General features: G+C 39.2%; 1 protein-coding gene across 1 annotated transcript in view; it reads right to left on the bottom strand.

Moving 5' to 3' along the window:
• The window catches only part of TENM3 (teneurin transmembrane protein 3), a 450,290-nt gene that overhangs the window by 414,231 nt on the left and 11,874 nt on the right, over positions 1-24,185 (bottom strand). The window contains exon 2 of the mRNA XM_052661270.1: positions 9,140-9,418. Coding sequence (XP_052517230.1) covers positions 9,140-9,418 — 279 coding nt within the window. The remainder of the gene's footprint in view (positions 1-9,139; positions 9,419-24,185) is intronic.

Raw genomic sequence — 24,185 nt, 5'->3', positions numbered from 1 at the left:
GTCTGAATTACTGACTTTATTAAATAATAAGCTTTAAGCTCCCACTTGGATTTACACCATCACTTCCATGTTAGAGAGTCTTTTAAATGTTTTCTTCTTCCCTAACCCCAATGCAGAATTAATCAAGTTTTCATTCTGTCGAATTTTAATGTCTCCCTTTCCTTTCTAATTCTTGGTTCAAACATTTGTATTTTCTCACTTTGCTAATTATAACACTCCCTGATTGGCTAGTTTCCTCTCGTTTGACCTCCAATATGGAGCTGTGCAGCCACAGTTCTGGCTCCAGGATCAGGCACTGCACGAGGGAGCACGGAGACACAAAGGTGAACAGGGCCGTGGCCCTACAGAGCTTACTCCCTTTGTGGGAAAGACAGCCAACGCCCTACACTGCTCTCAAGGTACTCTGTAAACGGTAAATATGATTGTAATATTCCTTTGCATGAAAAATTTTCAGAGACTCCCATTCCCTACAGAAAAAGTACAAATTCCTTAGCATGGCCATGGAAGGTGTTTTGCAGTCTGGTCTGGGGCTATCTGTAGACCAAACACTCATCGCTCATCCATACACAACCTGTGTTCCAGGCACCAAACAGCCTGCAACTCTTGCAACAGTTCACGGGGAGTTTACACCCTCTCCTTCGTTGCTTTGTCTACATCTTGCATTTTTGCACATCCTTTGAACCCGTGTACCAGTATTTTGGTCATCTGATGCCAACAGCCGACTCATTGGAAAAGTCCCTGAGGCTGGGAAAGATAGAGGGCAGAAGGAGAAGAGCATGTCAGAGGATGAGATGGCTTGATGGCATTACCAATGCAACGGACATGAACTTGGGTAAACTTCAGGAGATGGTGAGGGACAGGGAGGCCTGGGGTGCTGCAGTCCATGGGGTCGCAGAGTTGGACGACTGAACTGGGTGGCAACCACAACAATAACCAATGCTGCTTCCTTCCTCCTTTATGAAGCCATTTTTCCTCTGCTGCCTCTCCTGTCTCTGTGGCAAGAATCTGCTCTATGCTGACATCAACTCTGCACTCTGTGCTGTAGTATTACTTAGCACATTAAAATTAAAATGCAATATTTACTTGCCTATTTGCCCAACCAGCCTGTGAATTTTTACAATCAGAGACTGTATCTTATTCATTTTTTCCTCCAGCCCCTGGTACAATACCGAACATTGACCACTCATTGAATGAAAATGTAGTTGCTATACTAAGTAAGAAATCAATTCAAAAAGTCATGTCCCAACTTTATTCAGTTTTCAGCTTCTGTGTGACTTAATGTTCACAGTCAAGGTATAATTCATAAGACATTTAAAATTGTTCCTTTCTCAAGTTTATATGCATTTGTATCCATTTTAATATGAATTCAAAAAGCTTTTACATTTAGTTTATAATCTAATCATTATGGAAAACTATCTCAAGTCAAATGATAAAGAGAAGAAAATTCCAATACAGTGAAACCCTCATTCAAGCTATTTAGTAAACAACGTAGATTTTTCACATTTAAACTTGTATGTGGATGTGATGCTCATTAACAGAATTATTATGACCTGAGAAGAATATTCTATAAATAACACACCCCCCAAATCAGTTAGTTCCTCTTCAAACACTTGAATACCCTTGAAATGGCAAATAAACTAAGGTTCTATGGCTTTAACACTTATCTTTTCTATTTCAGTGATAATTACATCAATAACCCTGATTCAGCATTTGCTGCTATTCAATTCATTAATTAAAACAATTTTACTGCTACTGCTGTGATTTTTCAAGGATATCAAAACACAATCAAAAATTAAAACAGCATACATCATCAGTTTTGATATGTGTTGGTGTGCTTTCTTTTGATTTCAACTCCACAATTAAAAGAACATTAGGCTTTTAAACAGAAAAAGCATATATTCTATATACTTGGAATAAAAATACTTAAAATGCAAGTTGTTTTGTAGAAATGGCAATATTTGTGTAAGGAAGAACAAGCTGTCAAGAATTCCAAAAATCCTCTTAGAATAGAAAAATATAAACGTATGTAAATACTTAAGTGATAACAACCATGGTTGTGGACATTATGGTATTCTTAATTCTAGTTTCATAGTACTAAATTTTTAAAAAATTTTATTTAAATCATCACTTACTGTGCTTAAGTGACTTGTAACATATCCATGAAGTGAATATATTTCATCCCAAATGAAATAGAGAAGCTTTTGCTTAAAGAATGGTATAAGTTGCTATTTAAACTATAAACATATACACATCACAGTGATGTAATTATTTTTATATATTGGAAACTATTTGCACTTTGTAAAGCTGCACTTTCACTCTGACCTTGATTTAGTAAGCATGCAACATATTACTTTTGCTATTTTTGACATCGCAGAGCACCGAAAACATAAAATATAATTTACAACAGTAGAACATGCCAGAATTGACCATTACATGCCAGAAGAGGGCCCAAGATGGGATTTATATTCGAGTTATGGTTCAGTATGTGTGGTAGAATCTCGTGAAATTTATTTCTCACAACAGTGGAATTCCACCTTAATTCTTGCAATCAATTTTCAAAGTAGGCTGAGAGTTGATAAAGATCAAGTTGAAGGAATGAAATTAGGCTAGTTAGGTGAAATTATACACCTCTCTTCAAATTATTTGTGGAAAACTCAAATATCCTCCCTTTGTAAAAAGAGCCAGGACAGAAATGACACCTGTGTGGTGGCTAGAAGCATTACAAATATACGACTTAACAGGGTACTCCAAGGTCACTAGCAGTTTCTCCCAAACTATTCTAGATCTTGATTGGTGATAGAATAGTTACAAATCCTTCCATTTCTCTTCTCTCACATATATTCAGTTGCTCAGAGGAAATAACCTCCTTGCCCACATTTTTGGGGATATTCCCAGTGACTCTGCCTGCCAATGCAGGAGACACACGAGATGCAGGTTCGAGTCCTGGGTCTAGAAGATCCCCTGAAGAAGGGACTGGTAACCCACTCCAGGTATTCTTGCCTGGAAAATCCCATGGACAGAGGCGCCTGTGGGCTGCAGTCCATGGGATCACAAAAGAGTTGGACACAACTGAGTGATACACAACAACAACAAATACTTTTTCAGAGAATATATTTTTCCCAACAACGTAATTTGGATTGCAAAATAAAGCACTCTGTTGTGAGAGTGATGTGAACATCATTGCAATAGTTTGTCGAATTGGTTTAAGGGGTGTATCTTTTTTTTTTTTTTTTAAGTACAGTAGCTCAACTTTTAGAATCTATCTATCCATAAAGATGGTGCAGTGGTAATGGATGGTAAAGGAGATGTGAGTTCGATCCCTGGGTCAAGAAGATCCCCCGGAGGAAGGAACTGCAACACACTTCAGTATTCTTGCCTGGATAATTCATGGACATAGGAGCCTGGTGCGCTACAGTCCATGGGAACACATAGAGCTGGACACGACTGACCACACACACACATCCATATAGAAAGCAGACTTTAAAAATACTATTTCAAAGCACAAGTACCTTGGTTTTTAAAAGTGTTTTAGTCCAGCAAATCAAGTCTCTAATACACCTAAAAATATTGCACAATAATGCTCTACCCTTATTATTAGCCACATCATCCCTGGATACTTTAGTAACTGCAAAATCATTGTGGCAAAAGTGAGGTCCTACCACAGGTATACTGCTAAGATCCCAGGTGAGAAATAAACTCTTCCAGGAATGATTTACTTTATTATGTGAACGGATGAGCATCACTTGAATCGCCTTTTAATTGACTGGCTGTCTAAGTGACATGCCTTGGAGGGAAGCACCACTTTTGAAATTTCCTTTGACCAGGAGGGGAAGGAACAGGCTGGTCTCTTTGAAGTCTACAGCCATCAGACTAATTATCAGCCCCACTTAACGTTCGTTCATTTAATTACAGTGAATTAAAAAGTATGTGGGATTTTAGAGAAAAATAAAAGAGTCAATAAATGGTGACAGAGATTCGAGGCTATGCAAATTGGCAGTGCCGCTTCTGGAGGAGACCATTCTTTCTCCCTCATTTCACCAAATGCACAGATACTTGACTAATACAGACAAAGGGAGGATGGCAAAGAGGGAGGGGACATTGACTGTGGGCCCAAACTGTGTAGGTACTTGATACTGTTTACCTAGCTTAATCTCCACACTTAATAAGGAGATATAATTTCCCACCATTTACAATTAACAGAAAGAGTATCCCCCCACCCCTTATTTGGAACTCACTCGACACCAGGCACTGTCATTCTAAGCATTGCCTATTCAAGAGTCCATTTAATCCTCACAGCAGCCCTGTAAGGACTGTATGCCATTGGTGATTTCCGTATACTACAGAAAGGTTAAGTCACTTGCCCAAAGTCACACAGCTGGGAGACAGTAGAGCCAATACCAACCCAGGAAGTCTGCCCTCAGTAATACCTCCTCATCTGTTGATCTCAGTGAAGGCTCTCAAGTTTCCCAGATAGAAGAAGAGAGCCAGCTCCTCTTGGTCTGCCTAGTGTCAAAGGTCATCGCTTTCCAAGAGGCATAAGAGGCCGCAGAGAAAGGCAGAAGGAGTCAGGTAAAGACCTCCACATCTCTGGTGCCAGCCATACAGTTGACCAAGCGGCCAGGCAGAGATGGGGGAAGTTGGGAGCTTGAGCTCTGGGTGTCTCAAGAGCAAACCATCTTAGGGGCTCAAATGAGAGGATTCACACCCTGTGCACCGTGCTTCTGAATTGAGGCGTTTTTCACGGTACTGAGCTGCTAGCTGACAAAGGATAATAACATTGAATGCATGCTAGTCTTCTTCTGGGAAAAGATGTACAAATAAAACATTTTTAAAGCTTGATGTTTTGGGAGGAAAAAAGTCCTTTGTTCCTGACATTTAAATAGATATCTGGAATTTAAATCAGATTACTTGCAAGGCTGGAGAGTGGGCATTCAGTCAGGGGTCTTTTAACAATCCATCAGAGACAGGAAAGATGCCTCGAACCATCCAGAACATACTGGCAATTTTCCCTTTGATTACGGCATCTCATCACAATTATTTTGTAACCTCTTGACAGCTTACTAGACACTGCTTATAGGTGGTCACAAACCACTGACCCTCCAGCATTTGCCTGGAGCATGGCAGGTGACTCAGAAAGTTGTCAATACCTGTTAAGAAAGGTCTTCTCCCATGTCCTTAATTCGGAACAATATTAACATTTGGAATTTGATATGAAATTGAATGTACTGTAGCAATTTTTTTTTCCTCAAAATGCTTTTTAATTTCAACTCCTCATGGCTGGTGAAGGGTTAGCTTTGCAAAAGAACCTATTTTATCACTTGTTTAGAATCTCTGCTAACATGGAGACATGTGACATAGTCCGAGTGTTCCTTGACTCTCGTGGGATGCTCAGGCCACCAAAATTTCATTAGCCTCACAGCAGTCCCAGTGCCTTCTTAACTTGAACTGTTGGCCTATTTATCAATAAATAAATGAAATCTAATCCCTTTTAGTGACTAAACTTTTCTTTGAAGTTATAACTAGAACATTAGTCACTTGGCTTACATGATTTCACAAATGTTGAATATTATTTTGTTTTCTGGGGAAAACAGCCTTATTCACAGTTAACCTCAAATGATGAAAACAGTCAACCCAAACTCCCCTTCTAAACTGAGGGGAGAAAGAAGACAGTGTATGGCTTCTAAGTTAGTTTCACTTTGGCGAGTTATTTTATGCACATCCTTCTTGTTTCAACTTATAGTGATATAACAGGGCTTCTTAGGACACACTGCAAGCTCACACAAAAGTGAATACAACTAGAAAATTTAAATAATCAGAGGTCAAAGGAAAATACAGCTGGAAAATCAATAACCTTTCAGAGTGACAGCAATTAAGAATGCCAAAATGAATTATTTTAGAAAGTCTATGTTAGAAATATTTGACTCTTTGTGACCCCATAATCTGTAGCCTGCCCGGTTCCTCTGTCCATGGGGATTCTACAGGCAAGGATACTGGAGTGGGTTGCCAGGCCTTCCTCCAGGGGATCTTCCCAACCCTGGTATCAAACCTAGGTCTCCAGCATTGCAGGCAGAGTCTCTACCATCTGAGCCACCAGGGAAGCCCAATATTTGACTAGAAGTAGTAATAACAGTAAAAATTGGTAAAGGTTTTGAGGATATTGTTTAAAAAGATGTTAGAAGACCCTGGGTATGCTTACAAGTTTTAGATTTTACTATAACTCAGCCTAACAAAAAGCTTTTTTATATCAGAAAAAAAAGTCTCAATATTCTCATTTAATTCCACAATTCCAAATGATAAGGTATGCTAAATATCAGAAGATTATGTTTCCCAGACCTTAATGTAATGGATCTCAATGCAATCTTGCTCTTTCTGACAAATCACTGAAAATTCAGAATAAATGATCTGAAATGTTCCTACAGAACACATATGAAGTCTATGAAAGATCCAGTGTTCAATAAGAGGTCTGCTGCTGCTGCTGCTAAGTCACTTCACTCGCGTCCGACTCTCTGAGACCTCATAGACGGCAGCCCACCAGGCTCCCTGTCCCTGGGATTCTCCAGGCAAGAACACTGGAGTTGGTTGCCATTTCCTTCTCCAATGCATGAAAGTGAAAAGTGAAAGTGAAGTTGCTCAGTCATGTCCAACTCTTAGCGACCCCATGGACTGCAGTCTACCAGGCTCCTCCATCTATGGGATTTTCCAGGCAAGAGTACTGGAGTGGGGTGCCATTGCCTTCTCCGAAATAAGAGGTCATATCTGTTTTATTTCTTCTTTTATTTCCTTCCCTGAGCTGACTCACTGGGAGTTCTTAGACCGACAAAATGTTGTTTGGAAAAGCAACCCCAGCCAAACCTTGGGGAAAGAGTACACATAAGTTGAAGTCATCACTTGCCCAGCTCAACAAATATTGTTTTTGACACTTTATACTTTTGACTGACCTATTTACTCTCAACAAATACTACCAAATGTTCTGAATCTCAAGGCAAGGCCCTTGATACCCTGTCTGTGTCTCTCTTCATTCTGGTTCAGAATGACCACATGGAGAAACAGACGAGTCTAAGTGTTCATTCTTGACTTTATATCACGACAGGGACAAGGAGATTCCTAGGGCAACAAGTTCCTCCTCTAGTTCAAAATAATCATGCAGAGGGAGGGGCCAGTGATGTGGGAAACTCAACAGGCTTCCCGCCTCCAATCATTTGGATAAGAGACACTTTAGTTAACCTTTAGTTAACTAAAGGTGGAAAAATTTCTAAGTTTTATGTTTTCTGAAAAGAACAAAATGGTGTGTGTTTGGGAATTCATTGTGAGACCATTTTAGCAGACATACAATTTAAAAAATAATAAAAATTAGCTTTTAGCAATACAGACACAATAACAAGATATAGTTGTCATAAGAGAGAGATGTCTCACAGGTTGTGTGTGGCAAGCTGACCCAGTGTGGGACAATACTTAGTGGATATGCAGATGAACGGCCCACGACGCAGCAAATCAGAAGTGATTTGCATTGTCCTCCCTCATTCTCCTCTGCTCTCCTCCAAAACCATCACAAAATTTGACACATATTTTAGGAAAATCAAACACCAAATCATGTATTTGAATATAACCACAGTACCTAAAATTGCTTGAAGAGGGTTATGTAAAGATACAGATGGACAGGAAGCAAAGTTTATGCCAAATCTTACTTACTTAAGGTGAGTGACTTCTGAATCCACAGTGAAAAGTGGTAGAAACCCAGGTTTCACTGAGGTGGACAGTTTGGTTCAGGAAAACGCTGCAGTCAGATTCTAAGACTCATTGTGTCAGGTAGAACCGTCCTTGTTTCCTATTTTGGGTTGGGATGAAGCTAGCCTCCATCAATAACTCACACTTCAAAATGAATATATGAGTTTCTATTATTAATCGATTATGACTTTGTTTTAATGCACTAAAATATCCTCCATAAGATATTGTTTTCATTGGTTTAAAGCAGATTTTTTTTTCTAATAGTAAGAAAACAAGTAACACACAGTGCGATGCACCAGCTAGCCCTTCATTCAGTGACCTGGCTGAGATTGAACGCGGACAGTGGGCCTGTTTTCCTATCACAAAGCAAAGCTGACAAAGTTGCTCCATAAAGAATAAAAATAAAATACCATTGGTAAAACACCATCTTCCTTTTCACAAGTCACCCAATTCTCCCATTTTAATTTTCTCTTTGCTTTTGATGCATCATATCCACACAGCATTAATAACCAGGTTAAAGCAGCTAGTGCACTGTTAATATTAAACGCTAAAGGAGAAATGTCATTTTGTTGTCTGGTGCTTTGGTGCTGATGCTCCAATTTTTCCTAGAAGCTGCACTGACTAAAAATTAAATTTCCTTTTAAATCTATTATTGCATATACACTAACTGCTTCTTTATCATTTTGCATTGGTGAAAGGGAAAGATCAAATAATTTATAAAGATATTTCTCTTCAAGTATGTAAAACTGCTATTTGGATACCCGAAAAAAATCCAATTTTTGTGCATGGATTTAACTGCAGAGTAATCCAGTCTCCAAAGCACATCAAAGACCACACTCCCTTCTCTTTATCAAGATTTCGATTGCTTGCATCAACCAGTAAGTTAAAAGCATGATCAAATTTGTTCTTCAATCACTTGAGCCCTGTTAATGAACCATTCTGTGTGCTCACTCATCCATTCTGAGGCTCTGGAACTTCTCTGAGATATTTTTAAGGGGAATCTACAAAGACATCTCTGATTACAAGCTGGCTTTGGGGTAAATTTTATCACTACTTGTTCTGCTACTCTATGGACGATAACAGGTGACATGGTTCAAGATAAGCCAAAGCCAACCTTTTTTTTTTTCTGTACATGATTAGACTGTTTTTCAAAACTATAGCTAACACAACAGAGAATGCTTCCATAACACAACGTAACACTCTGATGTGGAACGTTGACTTTTTTCCCCTAGGAAAAATAATGCAATATTGAAGGACATTTTTTGAGTGCTACTGTGTTGCAATGCAAAGAAAGGAAGAAAAAAAAAAGAGAAGGAAAGAGGAGAAGAAGGAAGAAAGCCATTCCTCCAGAGTCAACCAAAACAGACAGAAGCACCGGACGCCAACATTATAATGCCACAGAAAAGGAACTTACCGGTTTCACTGTCGGATTTGTTTTCATGCTCCGTATCTGTCAGGGTGAGCGCTGAGTTGGACCGGCTTGACAGGCAGGAGCTGCGGCCTGACTTGACCCCCCGGCCCCACAGTCTCATGGCATGCTCTGGGGACATCACTGCTTCATTCTCAGTATCGGCGTCTGACCCTGCACTGATCGAGTAACCTCTGTGGGGGAGCCCCATTTCCGCACAAAATGCCAGTCCTCTTCGAGTTGCTGGTTCACAAACGCCTAACTGCCTTAGGGTAAAATTTTGTCCTAATTAGAGGGGAAAAAAACATAACAGCCAGTGAGTATACATTTCACTTAAGATTTTATTTTCTTAAACAAAATCTCCCTAAAATAAACACTTAAGCATCCAGATTTTTGCGCTCTCAGCACTAGGTATTGGCATTAGCTTCACATGACATGTGATCTGCTGCTGCTGCTGCTGCTGCTGCTGCTAAGTTGCTTCAGTCATGTCCGACTCTGTGTGACCCCACAGATGGCAGCCCACCAAGCTCCCCCAACTGTGGGATTCTCCAGGCAAGAACAATGGATGGGTTGCCATTTCCTTCTCCAATGCATGAAAGTGAAAAGGGAAAGTGAAGCCTCTCAGTTGTGTACGACTCTTAGCGACCCCATGGACTGCAGCCTACCAAGCTCCTCCCATGGGATTTTCCAGGCAAGAGTACTGGAGTGGGTTGCCATTGCCTTCTCCGACATGTGATCTAGTAAGGTCCAGTTAGGGGAGGGGTGGGTGTGAGGGGGGCTCCACCTCTGACTTTCCACCCACCCCAGCTCAGAGCTCCTTATTTCAGCCCATAAGCACCTCCAGAATGCTGGGCAGGAAAAGTGGTCCAGACCATGAAAACTCAACCCAGAGAAAGCCTTAACTGTCAGAAATATTTCCCTGGTCCTAGCTCTTATCCCAAACGTTAGGATTTTTCCACCCAGAAGTCACCCCTTAGGAAGAGAAAAGATTGCCCTCTAGAATAAGCTACCTGCTAATTAGAAACAGGGGTTTGGGCAGTCTTTATTATATTTTTCCACTTAACACTTAACAACCAATAAAAATATTGTGTTTTTGTGTACAAACATACACTAACTTTTGGAGTGTAAAGTCTTGAAAATGTGCAGACATCTGACTTCTGCTTTAATAAACACCTAGAAACATCTGTATTGATAGAAGTAAAGCAATTCATGCAAATAAAGTGCACTCTAAAAAATAAAGTAGGAGTGTTATGTATTTAAAAATTAATGATAAAATCAAATTCCCTGAAAAATAAATGGTTGTGAACCCTGAAGGTTTTCACTAATAAACTGAGCATAATAAAACTCATGACACTGCAATAACTTAAAGGAAAAGTGTTTAAATTAGGTGACACTTCAAAATGACTGCCATTATTAATGGCTTTTCCAATCCTGTGTTTACTCTTGAAATTTCACCTATGTTTCATGATACCAGGGGTGAGAAGGGAGAGAAAACTGTTTGCTTAGAGGATGCATACATATGTGCCTTCTCTTGCCTGTCTCATTGGCATGGTAGAATCTGAGATTTAGATACCAACTAGAATAAAAATACAGGAAAAAGAATAATAGTATACCAAGACTGATTTCAATGCTTCTCTATAATACCAAGCTTTTAAGAATATTAAGCATTTATTTTACTCATCCTCTTCATTTTCCCACTTCCCTCTCTTACCTATCCACGAACACTTTAAAGTTAATTGGCTGGTATGAGAAATAACATACATTCCATTTTTTAAAAGAGTGTATCATAAATTATTTGTAATAAAATAATGTCTTGACTCTTTCAGGAAATGAATCAAACATAATGCACACGATAGTAAATATTTGGTTGTAAAAATATTAGCGCCCTCCAGCACTCAGCCCATTTTAACCAGAGTGGTTCACTGCATTATGGCCACGGTCAGATCAGAAGGAGGAATCTGCCTCATCTCGGTCAGAGATGGATTCTGACAATGACACTCATAAATAATGAAAATCTGTTGCTACAATTAGCTACAAATTATCTCAGAGAGACATGAACATGTATTTGCACCAAAAGGTATGTCAAAAAGAAAACAGCAAAAATAAAGAGGAGGGAATAAGAACCCACTGAACAGTGAGAAAGTGGGCAAGCTTAATGGGGTAAGTCACAGTATGGTCAGTATTTTTCAAAGAGTTAGTGTGGACTGTACTTATGAAAGTAAATCCAAAAAAGGTCAATGTCATGGAGAGTTAAAGGAATGTAATGGATGGTTAATGTGAAAGAGCTTATCCGTTCCTAGTATATCACCTTTAAAGTGGAGAGGGAGGAAAGGGTGTAAGACAGTTAAACATCACCATCAAACATGTTGAGTTTCCAAAATAATTTTTCAAGTGTGAGAATGAATGATAAGATCCTGTGCATCTTTCCAGTGGGAGGCTCCCACATTGGAGAATAAAAATCAGAGACAAGTTAAAAGCCAGTGAGAACTCTGTTTCTAATCTCTGAAATGTAACTTGAAAAATTCCCCACATTATTGACTTTTCACACTATTGCCATCTTGATGCAAAAATCTATGGAGTGAAGGAAAGCAGACAATGGCCATCTTGATTATTTGCTATCTGGGTATACAAACACAGCTCACTTTGCAGATAAATATCTAGGGCGTCATCCCTATGAATTCATACGTGCATCGCAAACTCCTTAAACATCTAACCCTCTGAAACCAATGTCTAGCAGTGATTCAAATTCTTAAGGGCTGTTTCTGAAATGCAAGTTAGAAAGTAAGGTGTTAGATTCCTTACTAAATTAAGTCTGCTTTTGCTTTCTTGGGAAAGAGCACTAAACTTGAAATCCAATGAACCTAAGTTTAAACCACTTATGGACTTAATCATTTACCACTCCATTTCTCCATCTTTCAGGGCTCTCATGACGTGGTTTAAGAGATGCTTTTTACGCTTTTGTAGAGCAAAGGAATCCATCCGCAAAACAAAGACAACCTAATGAATGGGAGAAGTTCCTTGCAAATGATATGACCAATAAGGAATTAATTTCCAGCATATATAAACAGCTCATACAATTTGACATCAAAAAAACAAACAACCTGATTTAAAAATGGGCAGAAGAACTGAATAGCTATTTTTTACAATGAGGAAATGCAGATGGCCAAAGATGTTTACCCTTGCTAAACATCAGGGAAATGCAAACCAAAACTACAGTGAGATACCACCTCACACCTGTCAGAATGGCTAGCACCACAAATAACACAAATAACAAATGTTAGGATGTGGGAGGGAAAAAAAGCCTCTCCTTTATTGTTGGTGGGAATGTAAATTGGCGCAGCCACTGTGGAAAACAGTACAGAGATTTCTCAAAAAACAATAAATAGAACTTCATATGACCCAGCAGTTCTACTCCTGGGTATATATTAAGAAAAAATACTAATTCAAAAATATACATGTATCTCAATATTCATAGCAACGTGTTTACAATTGCCAAAGTATGAAGCAACCTAAGTGTCCATTAACAGATCAATGATTAAAGAAGCTGCAGTATATAAGCTTGATTATATATATATATATGTATATATATATATATACACACACAGACACATATACATATATATGCAATGGAATAATATTCAATCATAAAAAAGAATTAAATTTTGCCATATGCAGCAACATGGATGGACCTGGAGGGCATTACGCTAAGTGAAATAAGTCAAACAGAGAAAGACAAAAACTGTATAATATCACATGTTGAATCTACAAAATTCAACAAATTGGTGAATAAAGCAAAAAAGCAGCAGATTCACCACTATAGAATACAAACTAGGGGTTACCAGTGGGGAGAGGGCAAGAGGGGAGGGACAACATAGGGAAGGGGGGGACAAATAAGGGTTATTATGTCAAGCATTATGGAATTAAAGAATTTTTAATTCAATTTTAAAAATTCTGAAAATTAAATATTTTAAATATTTTAAAGTGATGCTTTACGTAAATGAGACCAGCATAAAGGGGAGCAGAATGAAAAATGACAAAAAATAAACATTCAGACAAATGTAATAATGATAGAGAAATGTATAATTTGAAGGGAGGCAGAGGATTGCTTTCAAATAATTTTAGAAGAGCCACATCACCACCAAAGTTGACTTTTCCTTCAATCAAAACTGTTTGTATCCAGTGCTTCAAATTCCACTATTGTTGATTCTCCTTTAGGTTAAGGAGTCTTGCTTGTAGGATCCCTCATTTTAATGCAAACATATCTGGGGAGCTCTAGTAATTAAATTAGAATACATTAAGCTATTATATTTTTTTCCTACAGCTGAGCAATGTTTAGCAAGATGGGATATACTAATGGAAAGCACAGCCACTTTCGACAAACAGAAGGAAGATGGAGGAAAAGAAGGATTCCTGATCGGGAGAAGAGGCAGTTGGCTGAGGTACCGTGGAGCTGGGAGTTTGGGGCTTGGGCGCAGCTGTTCAGGCAAGACTTTAAGTCAGTGTGGAGAAGTGGAAAGAGACAGGCAGAGAAAGGCAGCAAAGATGCTCTGGAACCAGACTAAAAACATAACCACCTTGCTTAAAGTCATCTTTGGCTTCAAATAACCTAAAAGAAACGAGGATACCTTTATTCTTATTTTCCATGCTTTTTTGTTTTTTCAGATTGTGTTCTTTGCAATGGTTCTAATACCATTACTTTAATTTCTTTCTTTGCCCTCTGAGTCTCTATATTAATTCTTTTTGGCTGAGTCTGATGAAATCAGTATTTATCTCCTGCACATTGAATTTTGATAACTTTGATCACCAAGGCCAACCACAGAGTTTCCCATTACAATTTGAAACAGTCCCAAAATAAATTGCAGCAAGAATAAAGTGTACCTGAGGATGAAATTTCTCGTGATTAAAAGGCAAGGTTAGCTTGGACTAGATTAGGCATTTTTGTTTTATGACACTCATAAATTTGAAAAATCTATAAAAGAAAAACTGAATAAACAGTCCAGGCAAATTGCATCATTAAAAAAAAAAAAAGGTTCACATTTTGAAAAATGAGTGAGGGCATGTGACAAAGTAGAAAGGACTATGTGAAAGCAAAGTCCTATGAGGCTGGCACCACGCATAGGCATCTCTGAAATAATGGAACAGGGGCTTGCAGAATGGCCTTTCTCTTACATGGTGTCTATAGCCTAATCTGAGCAAGAAGGGGCTTTTCTTTTTAAAAAAAAATTATTCATTTATTTATTTATTTTTGACTATGCTGGGTTTTCGCTGTGAAGCGGGCTTTTCTCTGGTTGTGGCGAGGGAAGGCTCCTCTCTAGTTGCGGTGTGCAGGCTTCTCACTGCGCTGGCTTCTCTTGCTGCTGAGCACACGCTCTAGGCACCCAGGCGTTAGCAGTTGCAGCCCCTGGACTCGAGAGCACAGGCTCAATAGTTGGGGTGCATGGGCGTAGTTGTTCTGTGGCGTGTGGGATCTTCCTGCGCCAGGGATCAAACCCATGTTTCTTGCATTGGCAGGCAGATTCTTTACCTCTGAGCCACCAGGGAAGCCCAAGAAGGGACGTTTCAAAGCTGCAGTGCAGGGATGGTCATCAATAGCTAAGATATCTGCTGTGTCTGAGTGAGTTGACAAGAAAACAAGTCTGCATGAGGAGGTAGCCTCAGTCATCTGCGGTGACTGCAGAACCCAGGGGAGGGGGGCCTAGCTTGGGAACTCGTGTATTCTCTCCTTGCTTATGTCTACATGCTCGAATGTCTAGAGTTGTCCATTTTCTCTCTTTCACCTGCTTGTTCTTTTTTCCAAAACTGCTTTATTGAGATACTAACTCACAAACTGTACAATGAACCTATGTAAAGTGTACAAGTCAACAGTTTTTCGTAAGCACGTGGTGGTGTGCAACTATCATCACGATCAATTTTATAATATTTTTATCACCCTTTGTACCAATTATCAGTCACCTATTTCTCCTCTTACCCCACCACTCCCTCCAGCCCCAGGCAAGCACTAAAACACTTTCTCTCACTACAGAAGTGCCTATTCTGGGCATTTCAAAGAAAAGGGGCCCTATAATATGTAGACTTTAGCAACTGGCTGTTTTCATTTGACGTGGTGTTTTCAAGATCCACACGTATTATAGCATGCGGCAATACTCACTTCTTCTTACGGTCAAACAATATGGGTGCCATTGCCGTCTCCGATTGTATGGACACAGCACGCCTTCTCTCTCTGTTCAACAGTGAATGGAGATTTGAGTTGTTTCCATTTTTTTGGCTATTATGAAAATGTTACTATGGAATACCATGTTTTCATTTCTCTTGTGTATACACCTGTGAGTGGCATTGCTGGTCACCTTGCATGTACTTTTATGCTTAGTCTTTTCAGGAACTTCTAGCCTGCTTTCCACAGTGGCAGCACCATGTTCCTGTCCCAGCACCAGTGTGTGAGGGCTCCGGCTTCTATATAACTTCACTTGTTACTATCGGTTGGTTTTCTTTTGTACCACACTGCAAGTGTGTACACCATACAGCAAACTTGCAATGAGGAGATGGACTATATGGTCATTGGTAATAAAATTTGTACTGGAGCCAAGCATCATGTTCTCTTAGAAAGCAGTGGATTCTGTAGGTCTGCTACACAAATTCATTATTACTTTATTCTATTATTTTTTCTTTGTCTTCTAATATACTGCTTTAATTTTCAAATGTATTTTTCTATCAAAGTTAAAATATTCTTTAGCCCATAAAGTCTACCTTTGAGACTATATCCTAGAGAAATAAAATCAGCTAATCTTAAACATATCTGTACAAATAATTTTTTTTAATGACATTGTTGCAAAAATTAAAATAACTGGAATATTTACCAGAAAGGGAATGGCTAAATAAGCTTTATATTCCTTTCATGGAAGACTACGTGGCTAGTAGAAAGAGTGGGTTTGGACCTATATCTTCTGTTCTGGGAGGGAAAGTGAAAGTGAAAGTGAAGTAGCTTAGTCGTGTCTGACTCTGCGATCCCATGGACTGTAGCCCACCAGGCACCTCCCTCCATGGGATTCTCCAGGCAAGAGTACTGGAGTGGGTTGCCATTTCCTTCTCCAGGGGATCTTCCCGACGCAGGGATCGAACCCGGGTCTCCTGCATTCCAAGTAGAATGGTTTAACCTCTGAGCCACCAGGGAAATGTCTGGGAGGGAAGCCTATTATATACATTTTAAGTAAAAAAGTACAAGTTGCAAAGTAGTGTGTATAAATATGATCCCATTTTTGGAAACTAAGAAAGAGAATCAACAAATTAAATAAATGTGTATGGTTTGGAGCATGAATGAAGGTGAGAAGGGCTATATAACTTTGATGTTGGATCATACAGAAAGAGCTGTGAAGGAAATCAGTAATTTTCTATTTTATAGTTTTGAATTTTTACTTCCCCTGATAATTTGTATTAACTACAAGAAAGAAAGACAAAAGTATTTTCATAAAAAAGACATATTTTCTTGATTTTCTGTTTAATAGCTCTTATCCAATAATTAGAAATTAATCAGCTTCCTCTTGGAGAAGCTGGGTTTTAAAAATCCTTCCTCATTTACTGTAAAGAAATGAAGCTGTGTAAGAAATATGGGAGCAACGTTTTTCTTTTACTTCAATTCTTCCCTTCATCATCGAGGGGCTTTTTTTTTTTTTTTTAAAGGAGAATGAGCATCTATTTTTTTTCTGAGGTAACAAGCCCAAAACTGAGCATAGGAAATGGAGAGAAGAATCAATATAAATGTAATACACAGGGATACAATAACCTATAACTGTCTTTAAGCATTTTCCTTGGTTGTTGTCAGTTTGGACAGAATTATCTGTTCTCAGATATGGAGCAACAATCCTCAAGAGTGGAGCCATAACACAAACCTACAAATTGGACAAACATTTCTCATTGGAAACAGGGGGACTTGTGTCACCATCTTATCTGGAGTTCCCTTGCTATGTTTGCAAACTGTTAAGATCACACAATAAAACAAACTCATGGAACTTTTTTCCCTTTGAGTTCTAATGCATATTTTATGGGACACTCCAAACTTCCTTATGTTAAATTTGTCACTATTTGAACAGAATACCCATCCTTAAACATGCAATAGAGATTTCAATGAGGGTACAAACCTTTAGGTACAAAACCCTACCCAAAACTATTAATACATTTGAAACATTAACTTAGAATCCCACTAAATATCTTAACTTTCCCTCCCCATTTTACTGACTATAAAACATAAATATCTTCAGTGGTGTTCATCACTTTCTCAGTTTACCTATTCATAAGACATTAACATCTAGAACATGCAACGACAGTCTCGAATTTCTAAGGGACAGAGGAAATGGCCATGACGCAGCCTGTCTATAACCCAGTCTATTACTCAGAACACGGGTCTAATGGAAGCCCTGGCAGGCTACTCCGCCAGTGTCCATCCGCAACTCAGCTGTGAACCGCACCTCTGTCACTGGAAGAGTGCGGTTGAGACTGGACAGGGAGCTTGATGAGACGCTGAGAAGGGAAATCCCCTAGCGTACTTGCAAGCAGGGAAAAGCAGGATTAGCATGAAGAGCCCCAGAGAATACACATTTGCTTGAAGATAAGATTTGTGAAGCCTCCAGGGGAGGACAAACATACGGATGCGGAAGAGAAGGTTTAGTGACTCAAAGGAGAAAAATTAGGTTGTATGTCTGCTGACTTACAAAGAAAGAGCATCTTAGCATGTACCATGAAGGATTTAGATTCTCAATGCAAAACAGTGCAATTCTGACATTAGCAACCATTTGGAATGAGTTTGATAACTGTAAACTTAATTTTTTTTTTTCTCAAAAGTGTTCTGAAAATGAATTTGCCTTTTATTTTTCACTTAGTAATTATTTCTTTAGAACAACTTAAGACCTAACGATGAATGATAATACGCCCACAACATATCTGCTAGTATCTGATAATCAGATTGCAGTAGGTGCTGGTATAAATATGTGTGCGGTTTGGCATGAAGCAGCAGGTGTTTAATAATTGTGACTGAAGCGGCACCATGTTGACTCACAATGTGGATCCAAAATTGGCAACGTGGCAAGGAACCGGATACAAGTTTAGCAGTAATCTGGGGCTCAGGACATCAGACCAATAAAGGCTGAGGCAGGGGGAGAGGATTACCCCCACTGTGTCCGGAGGAGGGCTATAAGCTATGTCTATCTACTCACACCTTCTGGCAGGTAATCTACAAAGCAGGTTGGTTGCCAAGCCTGAAAGAGGCACTTACCTACTTAAGAGCCAAAATTAGTTAACAATCAGTTAGGCAGGGGAGCTAAAGGAGGGAACTAAAGAGGAAAACATTCGCATGAAACAATGATAAACTAGAGCTATTTAACTCATGTCTTAAGTACAGAAATTTAAGGTTGAGTAAACATGGCTGTCTAAATCCTTTAATCCCGCCGCTGACATTTGTAGTGACTGAGAAGGATTAATCATGTTGATCTCTGAACGAATCATTTTAAGGAGTTCATATTTAAAAGGAATAAAAAACTTTGGAGACGCAGTAATTAGCCCAGGGGATCTGATGAATGTTTCAGGTTTTTGTCTTTCTTTATGAAACCCTACTCTCAGAAAGAAAAGGTTTTTCTCAGCACCAGGAAGTATTTCAGAAAATGTGAAAAAAGGTTTCAGATTCCTTTCGTTTTTGTAAGATGACAGAGGTGAGGGGGAACACTGGGGAAATGAAAAGTTGGGGTAGAACTGGAAATTCATAGCAGCATTAAGTGCTGAATGGTAAGACCATATGGTCATATTTCTTTTGAAGTCTAGGATCAGTTCCCATTATTCACTATAATGGCATCCAAGACTAAACGAAATCTCAGTCTTTAAAAGTGTTTTGCTCTTGGCTCTCAAATTCTCCTTTTTCACAATTTCCAACATGCTTGACTGTTTAATTGATTTTCAAAATGCAAAAAATACAAATAAACAAAATAAAAATAAGAAGAGTAAGAAAAAATGGATGTATTTCTTTTCACTTTGAGAGCAGGATAAAATAGTACAGAGAGACACACAATTAGTATTGCAATCAACAGAGTTATTAATACTGCTTTTACATGCTATTAGTGATATTCAAATAAAAATAAAAATAAAATAAAATAAAAAAAATAATATGTGTATCTTCCATAACCTACATTAAAGAAATATGAATTTAATTCTTTTGACCTATCTGGAACACGCAATATGGGGAAATACTTTTAAATTATTTATCATTTTAGTGAATTCCAACAATAAAACTGTCCAAAAATGCAATCTATATCCAAGAACTAAAGTTGGGCTTTTTTTTTTTTTTTTTCTATTTAGAAATGGATGAAAATATTTGAAAGGCATGGTTCTAACCATGTACTACCAACTCTTCATTTTCTCCCTCAGCACAGTCCTGGATAGGTTAGTGTGTTACAGATTAGTGTTACTCGCTCAGTCATGTCCGGCTCTTTGCAACCCTGTGGACAATAGCCCTCCAGGCTCCTCTGTCCCTGGGATTCTCCAGACAAGAATACTGGAGTGGGTTGCCACTTCCTTCTCCAGGATATCTTCCAAACCCAGGGAGCAAACCCGAGTCTTCTGCACTGGCAGGTGGGTTCTTTACTGACTGAGCTACCGGGGAAGCCTGGATAGGTTGGGAATGCTATAATCTTAATGATCAAAATGTCTTTATTCAGCAAAACACTGCAGTGGATTGGCAACAGAGGTGGGTTTTAAGAGGGCTGTGGTTGTGGTTCAGTGGACACAATATGACAGTCCCAGGGTCAAATGAAATGGCTGAAGCAGGATGAAAGGAGAAAGCAAACCCCAAACTTTCCATATTCAACTACAGTTGTTTGAAATGTCTAGTTTTGGGTTTTGAGATTGAAGGCAAAAGGAGAAGAGGGTGGCAGAGGATGAGATGGTTGGATAGCATCACCCATTCAATGGAATGAACTTGGGGAACCCCAGGAGATAGTGAGGGACAGGGAGGCCTGGAGTGCTATAGTCCATGTGGTCACAAAGAGTTGGACAAGACTTAGCTACTGAACAACAACAACAACAGTTTTAAAATTGTCACTGCTTAGGTAAATTCTACATGCAGCGAAGTACACAAATTTCAAGTGGACACTTGAGTGAGTTTTAACAGATATATCTACCATGAACCCAAACCAAATATGGCACATCTCCCTCATGCCCAAAATGTTCCTTCCTGTATCCCATACCGTCAATCCCCATCTTCACAGGCAACCACTGTTCTGATTTCTTTTTGCTACAGATGAGTTTTCTTTTCATTCTCGCTCTTAATATAAACAGAGTCATGCAGTATCTCCTCTGAATCCTTTCACTTAATGGAATATTTCTGAGGTTCTTCCTCACTGTTGCTTGTACCAGTAATTCATTTTTGTTATTACCAAGCTGTGTCCTATTGCATGTGAAAGTAGCTTAGTCATGTCCAACACTGCAATCCCATGGATTATACAGTCCATGGAATTCTCCAGGCCAGAATACTGGAGTGGATAGCCTTTCCCTTCTCCAGGGGATCTTCCCAACCCAGGGATCAAACCCAGGTCTCCTGCATTGCAGGTGGGTCCTTTACCAGCTGAGCCACCAGGGAAGCCCAAGAGTATTGGAGTGGGTAGCCTATCCCTTCTCCAGGGGATTTTCCCAACCCAGGAATCGAACTGGGGTCTCCTGCATTGCAGGCACATTCTTTACCAGCTGAAATACCAGGGAGATCCACCTAGTGCATGAATATACTACAATTTGTTACATAATTTCACTTGGTCATTCTAGTTTGGGCCCATTATGAATCAAGTCACTATGAAAATAGAGTTTCATTTGTTTTATGTAAATACTTAGGAAATGAATTGCTGGGAAAAAGGGAAGATGTTATTTTTAACTTTACATAAGAAATTGCCAGTTTCTAAACAAATCTTGCCATTTTACATTTTACACTCCCATCAACAATGTATGAGAATTCATTTGTTCCACATCTTCAACAATATTTAGTGCTGTGAATCTTTTTAATTTTAGTCATTCTAGTGGGTGAGTGGTAGTATTTCACTGTAGTTTTAATTTTCACTTCCCTGATGGCTTAATGATACTGAGCACTTTCTCATGTGTTCATTAGACATTTGTGTATCATCCGCATGGTTTCTGTTATACGAATTTTGTCCATTTTTAAATTGCATTGATAATCTTGTTACTGATTTATAGGAGCTCTTTATATATTCTAGATATGAGTCATTTGACATATACAACATATATATATGTGGGCATATGTGTATGTCAAATATGCATATATATAATGGTACATATATTTGTCACATGCATATATACGTAAATATGCAAAAATATGTAAAATGCAGCTTGCCTTTTCATTTTCTGAAAGGTATTTTTTCATAAGTAGAAGCTTTGATTTTGATGAAATTCAATTTTTTTTCTTTTACATTTTGTCCTTTTTATGGCCTCTCTAACCTATCTATGTTTACTTCAAGGTTTCAAGCATATTCAAAACTTTTACTATGGTTTTCTTAGGATGGTTTGATTTATTCATGGAAGCTAGAAGGTGAAAGAGTAGAGCAGAAACACGACAGGATTTGACTCTTATTTCTTGCAAAACAGAAAAGGTAAGGCTAGAGATCTCTTTAAGGAAACTGGAGACATCAAAGTAACATTTTTTCCAAAGATGGGCACAATAAAGGACAGAAATGGTAAAGAACCTAATAGATGCAGATGCCGAAGTGATCAAGAAGAAATGGAAAGGATACACAAAACAACTGTACAGAAAAGATCTGAATGACCTGGATAACCACGATGGTGTAGTCTCTCACTTAGAGCCAGACACTGTGGAGGATGAAGTCAAGTGGGCCTTAGGAAGCACTGCTGCCAATAAAGCTAGTGAGGTGATAGGATTCCAGCAGAGCTATTTCAAATCCCCAAAGATGATGCTATTAAAGTACTGCATTCAATATGTTAACAAATTTGGAAAACTCATCAGTGACCACAGGACCGGAAAAGGTCAATCCTCATCCCAGTTCCCAAGAATGGAAGTATTAAAGAATATTCAAATCACAAGACAACTGCACTCATTTCCCATGCTAGTAAGTAAAAGCCTCCAAGTTAGGCTTCAGTATTACATGAACCGAGAACTTCCAGATGTTCAAGTTGGATTTAAAAAGGCAGAGGAACCAGAGATCAAATTTCCAACATTCGATTGATCATAAAGAAAGCAAGAGAATTCCAGAAAAACATCTATCTCTCTTTCATTGACTACGCTAAAGCTTCTGACTATGTGGATCATAAAAAACTCAGAAAACACTAAAAGAGATGGGAATAGCAGACCATCTTAGCTGTCTCCTGAGAAACCTGTATGTGCATCAAGAAGCAACAGTTAGAACACTGTATGGAACAACTGACTGGTTTATGATTGAGAAAGGAGTACAACAAGGCTGCTTATTGTCACCCTGTTCATTTAACTTATACACAGAGCACATCCCATGAAATGCCAGGGTGGATGAGTTACACGCTGGAATCAAGATTGCCGGGAGAAATATCAACAACCTCAGATATGCCGGTGATACTACTCTAATGGCAGAAAGCGAAGAGGAGCTAAAGAGCCTCTTGATGAGGGTAAAGGAGGAGAGTGAAAAAGCTGGCTTAAAACTCAATCTTAAAGAAACAGATCATGGCATCCTCTCCCCTCACTTCACGCAAACAGAAGGGGAAAAGGTAGAAGCAGTGACAGATATCCTCTTCTTGAGCTCTAAAATCACTGCGGATGGTGACCGCAGATGTGAAAGCAGAAGATGATTGCTTCCTGGAAGGAGAGCTGGGACACACCTAGACAGTGTGTTAAAAAGCAGAGACATCACTCTGTCAACAAAGGTCCACATAGTCAAGTCTATGGTCGTTCCGGTTTATAGTCTTTCCACCTCTCTGGATGTGAGAGCTGGACAATAAAGAAGGCAGAGCACTGAAGAGTTGAGCTTTTGAACTGTGGTGCTGGAGGAGACTCTTGAGAGTCCCTTGGAAAGCAAGGAGATCGAACCAGTCAGTCTCAAAGGAAATCAACCCTGAATACTCCTTGAAAGGACTGATGCTGTAGCTGAAGCTCCAATACTTTGGCTACCTAATGCGAAGAGCTGACTCATTAGAAAAGACTGTGATGCTGGGAAAGATTGAAGACAGAAGGGGTGACAGAGGGTGAGATGGTTGGATGGCATCACCAATTCAACGGACAGGAACTTGGGCAAACTCCAGGAGATGGTGAGGAACAGGGAAACCTGGTGACATGGGTTCGCAAAGAGTCAGAGACGACTTGGTGACTGAACGACAACAATTTCTGGCTCTGGAACTCACCAGCTGTTGACTGAGTGAGCATTTTCACAAGCCTAGTTGTCTGTCTTCCTCATCTATAAAACGGACTTGGAGGATCTCAGAAATTTCCCACCCATAAGGTTACACAGAGGCAGAAAGAAGGCAACAGAGTGGGCTATGAAACAAAGCTGAGAACAGTGTCATGAGTTCAAGATGGAGGAAAAGGAAGAGTTAAACCTTAGTAAAAGCATGGGTGTATGTTTGTTACTAGCTCAGCCGTTTTTGACTCTTCACGACCCCATGGACCCCTGTAGCCCGCCAGGCTCCTCTGTCCATGGGATTCTCTAGGCAAGAATATTGGAGTGGGTTGCCACTTCCTTCTCCAAGCAATCTTCCTGACCCAGGGATGGAACCTGGGTCTCCAGCAGTACAGGCAGATTCTTTACTATCTGGGCCACCAGGGAAACCCCCCAAAAAAGTATGGATCATAGGGTTAAAATTTCCTTTAACACCAGGAAATTTGGTTTATATTTCATCCCTAAACTAAATCACTTAAGACCATCCCCATGGAAAAGAAATGCAAAAAAGCAAAATGGCTGTCTGGGGAGGCCTTACAAATAGCTGTGGAAAGAAGAGAAACCAAAAGCAAAGGAGAAAAGGAAAGATATAAGCAACTGAATGCAGAGTTCCAAAGAATAGCAAGAAGAGATAAGAAAGCCTTCTTCAGCGACCA

This window comes from Budorcas taxicolor, chromosome 24 (genome assembly GCF_023091745.1).
Source record: "Budorcas taxicolor isolate Tak-1 chromosome 24, Takin1.1, whole genome shotgun sequence".
NCBI lineage: Eukaryota > Metazoa > Chordata > Mammalia > Artiodactyla > Bovidae > Budorcas > Budorcas taxicolor.
The sequence above is the reverse complement of the archived record's forward strand: the minus strand, read 5'-3'. Positions and strand labels throughout refer to the sequence as shown.